The sequence below is a fragment of the Poecilia latipinna genome, unplaced genomic scaffold (assembly GCF_001443285.1).
Source record: "Poecilia latipinna isolate Pla-1442-1.1 unplaced genomic scaffold, P_latipinna-1.0 Scaffold599, whole genome shotgun sequence".
Classification (NCBI taxonomy): domain Eukaryota; kingdom Metazoa; phylum Chordata; class Actinopteri; order Cyprinodontiformes; family Poeciliidae; genus Poecilia; species Poecilia latipinna.
In genome coordinates, this window is record NW_015113215.1 from 239076 (window position 1) to 249491 (window position 10416).

At 39.2% G+C, this 10416-nt stretch overlaps 1 protein-coding gene across 1 annotated transcript in view; it reads left to right on the top strand.

The window, feature by feature from the left end:
* LOC106953731 (potassium voltage-gated channel subfamily S member 3) overlaps positions 1 to 4679 on the top strand; it is an 8878-nt gene extending 4199 nt beyond the window's left edge. The window contains exons 2-3 of the mRNA XM_015042698.1: positions 1184 to 1437; positions 2599 to 4679. Coding sequence (XP_014898184.1) covers positions 2603 to 4099 — 1497 coding nt within the window. The 5' untranslated portion in view covers positions 1184 to 1437; positions 2599 to 2602 and the 3' untranslated portion in view covers positions 4100 to 4679. The remainder of the gene's footprint in view (positions 1 to 1183; positions 1438 to 2598) is intronic.
* Positions 4680 to 10416: the final 5737 nt, after the last annotated feature.

Sequence of the window (10416 nt, forward strand, 5' to 3'; positions counted from 1 at the left end):
GTAGTTTGAAATGGTTAGATATTTTTAGCTCATCAGCTTTTTAAAAATACTAAAAGAAGTTTTTATTTTATTTTAAATTCTAAACCTTTGGGATTCTAATTTAAAATTTTATTATGCAATAAATTCATTTATTTGGCTCAATATTAGCAAATAAAAAACAGATTTGCTCACCTGGAAACTGAAAATTATTGCTATTTGGCAATATGCTTTTTTTTTTTTTTTCCAAATAGCTAATGATTAGTCAGACTGAAGGATGAGTGTCTATGAAGTTCTTGCCAGTTTTAGGTGTAAAGATTGATTGACTTGATCTGGAATTTGACTGGGTCATCCAAGCAAAAAGAGTACGTTTTGATCTAAGCCATTCTGGTGTAAATGTATGCATCATGAACCTCCACCCCAGTCTCAAATTCTCTGCATCATTCGACAAATTTTATTTTTAGCATAAACATTTATTTAGTTCAGAACATCATTAACTCTGGGCAGCTTATCCTGCTCCCACTAAAAAAAAGCAACCCAGAACTTGATGCTGCCACAACCATGGGGATAATATTTTTAGGGTCATGTGGAGTGTTAGTTTTGAATTGTGCATGCAGGTCAAAATTTCTTTTTCTTTTTTTTTTTTCATATCATCAGATCACTCTTCTGTTTACTAGTTAAGCTACTTCTAGCTGACTTTAATTAAATGACATCAACATAAAAGGTAGCAAAATGTGTATGCCACACTTTTGAGATTTTTTACATACGTATATAATCAAAGTTTCTGGTTGCGGGAAAAATGTTTTCAAATGTGAATGCTTCTGGAAGTCACTTTAAAGCTCTTCTTTCTTGGGGAGTGTGCTGTAATTCCTATTTGCTGCCAAATACAGTCTGAGGTTTTTGCTTGGCGGTCAGCCTGACAGCAGGACCTCCTCAGAGGGGATTAAAATGCCTGCTGTTACTACTTCACTCTGTCCTTCATGCACAAGCTGATGTCAGCTCCTTTAAGCTACAGAGCATTCCAGCAAAAGCCAAGACACATTTTTAAACAATAAAACAGTAAGGGGTTGCAGGTGCAGTCTTGTCAGATGGAATAAAATGTGCTGTTATGATCAAAAGCACACTCAATATTCAGGAACATCAAAAGCCTATTGGTAATAAAGAAGCCACAAAGATTGTTCTGTTCTGCATCTCTTCATCTTTGCAGGCTCTCTCTCTCCTCCCTTGTCCTGTAGCCCCTCCCTCTTCCCTGTAAAAGGCAACAAACTGCTGCCGCTCGGCTGTCCCAGCTCCAGCTCTTCCTGTCCCGTCCGTGAGGCTGCGGCAGCACACCGCCCGGCTGCTTCTCCTCATGTTGCTCCTCTCACCCCACATCGTCCTGATGGCAACATATCAGTGGAACAAAGGAACAAAACCAGTTGCTTAAAAGTTATTTAATGGAAAGAAAGGCTCAAACTACAGGTAGGTTTTATGATTTTTTTGTTTTGCATTTAGTTAAAGTGGAAAAGTCTTGGAAAACCTGTTAAATTAAATTTTTTTCTTTTTTTTTAGCAAAAACTTATCATGGATAGAAGCAGGATGAACTGTTTGAGGATAGTATTTCATGTAAAGATGTCAAAAAAGTGATTAATTTTAACCTGTTGCCTGAGATTGCTTTTTTTTCCCCCTTTGTCTCGTTATAATCCAGTAACCCGGTAAAGAAATATCCTCTCAAATTTATTTTGTTTAAATTTAAATGTTTCCTATTATAGAACATATTTTATTATCAGTCCAAGTAAAGCTGGTTAAAACAAAAGTAATAAATTCACTTATTAGGGTGAGGAAGCTACAAAATTAACCTGGCCCCTATGTGGTGCTTTGGACGTATTTCTGTATTGTTTTGTGATTTTATGAATGAGTCACTAATGCCTCCTAGGAGTAATTTTGCTTGCCAAATTTGCCAATTTCCCCATTTGAAAACAACGGTTCTTAATGTGGTTCCCTGCAGACCAGACATTCCCTTCAGAGTGATTGATAATCAGTAACTTTGTTTCAGCTCTTTTCTTGACTTTCTTCAGCTCAAAACATGAGCTGAAGATGTTTGTTTTTGAGATGTTTAAGCCTACTTCATTTCATCAGACTGGTTCTGTTTGGGGATTCCTTGGTTCCACAGGCCTGGCAGAAGTCATGCCTGGGTGTGTCGAATGAAACCAAATAATGTGGTTAACAAGGTGGAAAGTAATATTTTCACAAAGGAGCCAGGTTTGTTTGGATCACGTGTGCTAAACTCAAGACCAAGGGGCCAAATCTGGTTTACCACAGTGTTTTATATGGCCCTCTAAACTCTAGAGGGAATCTTCAAAAACTGTTGCAGCTTTAATATTATTTTATCAATAAAATCAAATCAGTTTTTTTTTTTCTGGCACAACCACATTCATAATCTTGATATGGCCCAAAATGAAAATGAGTTTAACACCGTTGGATGATTATTTTCCCCTATGTATAACACTATTATTTAATATCTTCTGAAATTATGTTTGTCTGATACTAAGATGAGATGACAAACAGAAGAAAAGTCTAACGGGGCAAATACTTTTACCACTTCCGAGTTTTACTGCAAATACTTTTCTCATGATGTTTTAGGACCATGGGGTATGGCCAAATCCTCCACCAACAGGGAAAAGAGGAGGACCAGGTCAACCTCAATGTGGGAGGTGTATGCCACAAAGTGGACCCGGACATGTTGCTCCGCTTCCCTCAGACACGCCTGGCACGTCTGCTGCGCTGCCCGAGTGAGGCCGCCATCTTGGAGCTATGCGATGACTACAGCCCGACCGAGAGGGAGTATTACTTCGACAGGAATCCTCGCGTTTTCCTCTGTGTGCTCAACTTCTATCACACAGGTCGCATCCACATGATGGAGGAGTTCTGCATTTTTTCCTTCAGTCAGGAAATCGAGTACTGGGGGATCCATGAGGTACACCTCAGCCCCTGCTGCAACACGTGGTACCATGAGAGAAAGGAGTACATTGAGGACAAGGACTGGGACATCCAGAGCGAAGAACAGGAGCCGAGCTTCGATTCCTCCTTTGAGGAGCTGTCCGCTCTTGACAAGGACCTGACTAAGTTCAAAGGGGCATGGTGTGGAGAAGTGAGGAGCTACATCTGGCTCAGACTGGAGGATCCCGCTCACTCCAAAGCTTCAAAGATTATCGCCATTGCCTCCCTCAGTGTGGTGTTGACCTCTATCATTGCCATGTGCATCCACAGCATGCCGGAGTTTCAGCGGGTGGACGGCAATGACCAACCCATCGAGGACCCTGTCCTCACCGTCCTTGAGGAGATTTGCATCGCCTGCTTTTCCGCAGAGTTCTTCATCAGGTTCGTTGTTGCGCCATCCAGAAGGAAGTTCCTTGGCAACCCTCTGAACATCATCGACGTTGCTTCCATTTTGCCGTTTTACTTCACTTTAGCCCTGGAGAAATCTGACGAAGAGAGCATGGAGGAGAGCGAAGACCTGGAAAACGTGGGGCGGGTAGTCCAGGTTCTTCGACTCATGAGGGTTCTCAGAATCCTCAAACTGGCCCGGCACTCCATCGGACTGCGAGCTCTGGGTGCAACCATCCGCCACAGCTACCAAGAGGTGGGTCTCCTCATTCTCTTCCTCTCAGTGGGAATCTCCGTGTTTTCTGCCCTCATCTACTTTGCGGAGAAGGAGGAGAAGGACACGGATTTGGGGACCATCCCTTCAGGTTGGTGGTGGGCCATGATCACAATGACTACAGTGGGTTATGGTGACACATGCCCTGTGACGGCATCAGGGAAGGTGGTGGCCACCTTATGCATCATCTGTGGCCTGTTGGTGGTGGCTCTGCCCATCAGCGTGATCTTTAATAAGTTTTCAAAGTACTACCAGAGGAGCAAAGCCATGGATGTACGGTGCATCACCAAGCCTGAAAGACAAGACCCTGAACTCCCGCATTATAATATCAAAGAGCTGTTCACAGGTAGCGTGTACCCCTTCATAGGAAGCCTTGCGTTCAGGAACAGTGTGAGCAGCAGAGAGGACGACACTGACGCCTCCAGCTTCCAGGACATTGAGATGTGTGATAATGACACTTGTGAAAATGGGCCAGCAAAATGAGATTCCTGCCATTTCACAGAGCATCACTCCCTTTATGACAGCAAGTCACTCTGTGCCTCTGGGGACAGCGAGTACCATCACTTACCTTACCGTCTTCCTTCCTCATGAGGTTCGACAGAGAAATATGTTGGGCCACAACTTTTTTTCCCCCGCGTCTGTGTGTGTGCCTGTAAAATACACTGTGTGACTAAAACTAGAAAATCTAAAGGGAATTATCTGAGTCCTCCTCAGAGGTTTGAAAGCCCATTTTCTGCTTGAGGAAACCGCAATGATGCATGTAGGAGCCCGTAATGTTAATGTTTTTCAACGTAATGTCGTTTATTGATTTCCTCTGCTCGCTGAAAGTTCAGACGGAGACTTTGCCAGATGCGAGAGCCCCGAGTGAGAGCAGCACAGTTTGCAGTTTGCATGGACCGAATTGAAATGCATTTTTTGGAAAGCAAGTTATTACAACGCTTGTATGAAAAAGTAAGATAAAGCCGATTGGGAGAAAAATGCACATCTCTCTCAGAGCACTGTTAAAGCACAGGTTGTTATTTTGCTCCTGTGAGCATGAAATAAAACTTTATTCTTATCTGGATTCAGATTTTTACCTTCATTTGTTTTCCCTCAGAAAAAAAAGTATGCTCTCAAATCTAAGTAAAAGTATCCCATTTAACTGACAAAATGCAATTAAGATGCACAGGAAGCTCGATTTATCTGCTCACCCTTCTCTGCTCTTCAGAGTATTGATCTCCTGTCCTCTGCTGTAATTTCCACTTGGATGATCTGCTGCACCACAAAGGAAATTTCCAAAAATCTGATCTCTGCAGGGGCTTCAGTGCAGTCATGCAGTTGATTTGAAGCATCTTCGGACACAGCAAGATGTTACCTGAAGCCTTCATTTTCTGTCTGAAATTAAAGTTCAATTGGTTTCCTTTTATATTGCTACAAAGTGATGCGTAAATAACATAAAAACTGTAAAAGGAAACGCTCATAAATGTCCGTTATAGGGAGCTGACATAAACAGATAAATCCAATTACTCCCAGGTTATTCATTGAATTTAGTAAATGAGTTTCGATCCTTGGTGTTTCTGTCAGATGTGCATCACTTTGTAGATTAGCATATTGCTTGATTCGCATTTTGGGTTCAGTTTTCTTAGCTTGACTTTAGTCATATTGACAGACAGAAAAAAATCCACATACTTTTTGGCTATCTATAAATTGACATGCAGGGATTCACAGTATACACAGCCATGCGAAAGTATTCACACCAATTTTGTAACTATTCCTGTTAGAATGTGATTAATGGTTTTTAATAGATAGAAACCTGACAAGCATTTTGCAGTACCTAACAGGTTTTCTTCAGACAGGCCAGCTGACAGCTTTGACTATTCCCAGGACAGGTTAATCTTAGATGCCCCCATATCCCTCCCCCACTTGAGTTATTGCTCAACCATTGTTTCTATGATTTCATTTGGTGATAAACACATCATTTTTTTATGTTGAAAAGTCTCTTGCATTACCCCAATCTTTAACTCAGACCATAAATTCTCTGCTCTTGGGGGTACAGCCAATCAGCACTAAGGAAAATAAATGATGCTCTTGTCAGGTAGCATTGTGCCCAGATACTTTAGCATTCCAAGAGGCATTTTAGATGTGTTTTATGTCAAAACAAACAAACAAACAAACAAACAAAAAAAACACTTTCATTTTGACACAAAATATCTAGTTTAAAATTACATCAAAAATGGTGACAAAAAAATTATCAAGTTACATAAAAGCTATTATTTAGGGTGGACGCTTGTAGATGAAACTTAACAATAAAAGCACAACTCAGATTTAGTTTTCCCAGTAGGCATACCTGACCCTGTATTAATTAATCACTATTCAAAGCCCTGTGAGTTGGTAGCTCTCAGATGTGGTGTTGTTAAAGTATATTAGAAAAATACCAATTATGTGTAAAGGTCACAGCAAGCGTGTCAGCAGAAATGTTGCTGTGGAGAGAATGCATAGGTTCCTATTTCATGTGCTTTACCTTTAGGCCTTTTTTTTTATTACCCATGAAATGAAACCTCTTTTACTATGTTACAGCTGAAGCGAAGCTGCTTACCCCAATAGTTTTGTGGAAAAAAAAAAAAAAAGCTGTAAAGCTCACCGACTGGACGTGGTGGAGCACTAAAGCACTGGGATATAAGATGTCACTGGACAATTGGATTCCTGTCAGAAACATTGGGATCACTTTTACAAGGGGAAAAAATCAATACATTTATTTAAGTTGTTTTTTTTTTCATATTTGTTAGTCCTATGTGAAAAATTGCTTTTCAATCCATTTCACATTTGTTTAATGGGAAATGTTTGCACACAGAAAAGAGACGCTCATTATATATATATATATATATATATATATATATATACCTCCAAAAAGGTTAAAAACCACTGAGATATATATATATCTCAGTGGTTCTGATGGGGTTCTATGAAACCCACCAGTTTCATATGTGCATTCACTGATAAATTATCTGTAGTGATAAATAAAATACAATTTTTTTTTTCCCAAATTCTAGACATAGGGGTGCCCCAACTAGAGTCTAGATGGGTCACCCCATGATCACTACGTCTTCTTAAAAGGTAGAGTCTCTGAGAACAGTTCTTCAAAATATAGTCAGTGTTTTCAGCAAAGTTGAGCTGACTGTCCAGGAACGACCCAAGGTATTTAAAATTTGCCACAGTTTCAACAGGTTGGCCATCGAGAGAAACTGGAAACACTTTAAGGTCTTGTTTAGATCATTTAATTAGCTCTACATTAAATGATCACCAGAACCTTGTTATTCACACAAAGAGTTTGTACATCCTTTACAAAACCGTTGGAGCTTTAATGATATGCATCCATAGATTTTAGGCCGCGAAGCTCCTCTATGGTGTATGAGCTCTTCACGTTCACTAAATAATGAACTATGTCTAGTAGGAGATCGGAGGCAGCTTGTCCACATCGTCTGGCATGTTACTCATACGGGTTGATCCTGACAGTAGCAACTGTTTTTTATCTATCTTTCTCTTGCACATTGGTCAAGAGTGTGGATATACTTTTTTTTTTGGTGGCCTCGAAGCTATGGTTCATCTACCCTTTACACTGCGCTTGCCTACTAAGATGGCGCAGATCACTCCAGGTTTGGAAATGTGGGAACTGGGTATAGAATACCAGAACAAATTACATTTATGGCCCAGTCAATGTCAGGACTTAAATCCATTTGTTTCTTTAAAATGTACATTGTTGAGGGCATAAAATCTGACTTGCAAAGAATAATGAGGATATTCAGTCTCTAGATCTGCAAAGCTTATTGAGATTTATGCTTATAGAGATTCCAGTTGTGGTCGGAACTAGGAAATTCCATATTTCGACTTTTAAGACCGACTTTAGATTTCAGAATGACTGCGCCTCACATCAACAATAGTATGTTGAGGTGGGAACAATTATTTTACAAGATAATTGCACGTAAGAGTGTGTCTAAAATCAGCGTTACATGTAGCGCCTGCAGCTCTAAATGTAACAAATTAAACGTGGTGTTTGCTTATAGAAAGTAAAGTTTAATATGACGTTGGTAAACGGCACCGCAAACAGCATTTATTGGGGTCACCATATATTTGACTATGTTAAATGGAATGCTGGGCATTGGATGTGATGTCAAACACAGCATAATCTCAAGAAATGAGGTAAGAAAATGGTTGTACAACATACTGACAATATAAGATACATGCCACACTTTTCAGATTTTAATCATAAAGCCTTCCAGATGTTATTTTATTGTCACTTTACAATTATGCACTACTTTGTGTGGTCTATCACATGGAATGCCAAAATTACATTAAAGTTTGTAGATGTAATGTGACCAAAATTGCAAACATATTTAAAATGTATTAAAGGGCACTTTATTCACATGTCACATGTCAAGTGCTTGAGGAGAAAACAATTTTTTCTGTTAAGCTTCTGACATTTATGAACTTGTGCAGTCCAAAAATGCCCGAGGGTCCCTGAACGTCACACAAAATAAAAGGTCACTGTGAGCAACTATGAATGTGCATATGAGGAAAACAGGGTCTTGTGGTGCATAGTGTCAACTTTTTGGTTAATTTATGCATCCTACAGATTTGCTTCTGGTTTTCTTGCTGCAAGTTGCTGTTAGTTCAGAGTAGTAGCCACTGAATCTCAGAAACAACAATGAAATAGAATTAAAAAGAAAATCACTTTTAGATATATCCACACCATTTTTTTTCCCAAATAGTTCAATTTAGTCCATTTTTATTCTTTTCACCTCATTCATAGGATTGAAGTGCTTTAGTAAATTAAAAGCTGAGTTAACAGCACTTTCATCGCCAAGCTAAAGATGTGTTTTCCCAGGGATAAGTGGTAGCTATTAAGCATGTGGATCTATGTGGAGAGATATGTTAGAAGATATGTTTTTCCAGACCTTCCTTGTGAAAAACAGTCCAGACATGTCCTGTAGCTTCAGCTCTTAAACAGCGTGCTGGATCAGAGCTGGTACATGGTGTTCCTCCCTGCAGAGTGTGGCCAGGTCACATCCACTCAGCTTTTACCAGCATCTTTGTGGTTTTCGCTTGCATCACACAGAACAAGGGAACCACTTTGAATACATTTGCATTATGTTTTCTCTTTTTTATTTTTATTTTTTCAATCATGTGGCTTTAGTCCAGGCAGGCTCGATAAATCGGGTTATTTTTCTGTTCTTCTTTTTGTTTACAGTTGTCCAACGCTTTCCATGTTAAGAAAAGCAAATGCAGCTGTACCAAACTTTGTAATGCCGGATATTAGAGGATAAATACTGCCTATAATTTCATTGTATGCATTACACATACATATATGTAATGATAAACACACTCTCTATTGGCACTTATGTTGAAGATGTGGGGGTTAAAATGTACAAACAATTGTACATTAATCAGATTAATCCTGACTTCTGAATATTTGTAGCCTTTTGTGAAAAAGAAATAACCATGCTGATATTATCAGAAATCTTGAACTATTCCCCATTTCATCATCATTTTCCTTTTAATAAAGCCATTTTGGTTTGACATTTTCTTGCCATTCAGATTAGTTGATCCTGGAGACTGAAGCTAAAGGTTTGCTTTGTGTTCTGCTGTCTTCAAAAAGCAGTTTATATAAATGGTGTTTTACTAACATTTACATGCGGCAGTTATTTACACAGAGCTCTAATATTTTTGAATGGGAAATGGAGGAGGAAGTAGAAATAAAGTCCTTGTACACCTCTACTTTTATATCTAAAAGTTACTTTGATCGGAAAAACGTTCTTTTCTGAGTATATTTTACAAAGTAAGATTATTGGTTGCTACCTGTATTTCTAGATTCTACATGAAAAAGGTCTAATTTGAAAAGAATAGTAGTTCAAAGTTCAATGAATCACATTAAAATGTTAAATTAACTCAAAAACAGTCGTGTTTTTGAGTTTGAGTTGTAATGTGGTAGATTTCGATCCCTCTCAGATAAACTGACAGCCTTGGGAACCAGCTGATCTGAATTAATACTCAACTACTGACACTTGACATTTTCTTGTAAATTTTCAATATATTTAAGAGTCTTTGTCAGAAATATTTTGATATATATACCAAGAACAAGAAGCAAGGAAGTATCAAAACCACTGATGTTGCCCGCCTGCCGTCCAGCATTTGATCTCAAGCTTCCAGCTACAGGGTAGAATCTGTATGCAGAACATTTACTTATCCCAAGAACAATCAATTGTTGGATGCTGGAAGCTTGAATCAGCCTTTCGTGTTTTACCATCTAAACTGCCCAAACAGAATTGAATCCGCAGGCAAAGGCAGAGAGGTCACAGTGAAGCTGATGCTGCAGTGTGCAGTAAGCTGAGCTGAGTTCTGGTCCCTCTGAGGCGGACACAAGACCACACAAGGGACCCTGGATTATCTGACTACCTCTCCCTCTGTAATGACTGTTTCTAGGCATTAATACAAGAATAGACCAGGCCCATGACCAAAAGGCCTTACTGAAATGCTTCAATGTTGAAGTGCTTACAATTGGATAAGTCACACTACAGTGTCCAAGGTGAGGTGAAGGTGATTTATGGCCTTTGGTGTGTGTTTTTTTTTTTTTTTTTTGTAGTGTGTTGGCAATCTATTTGGCAATTCCTTGTTTCTGTGTTGGCCTTTATGAGAACATGAGTACTGTTTTTAAAAAATGCAGTTCACTAATGACACAGTTTTTAAGCTTAGACTTTATCTGCAGAACGACAAATTCAATATTCTTAAAGTCTTTTCTGATAAGCACCGAAGTCTTATCTAGCTAT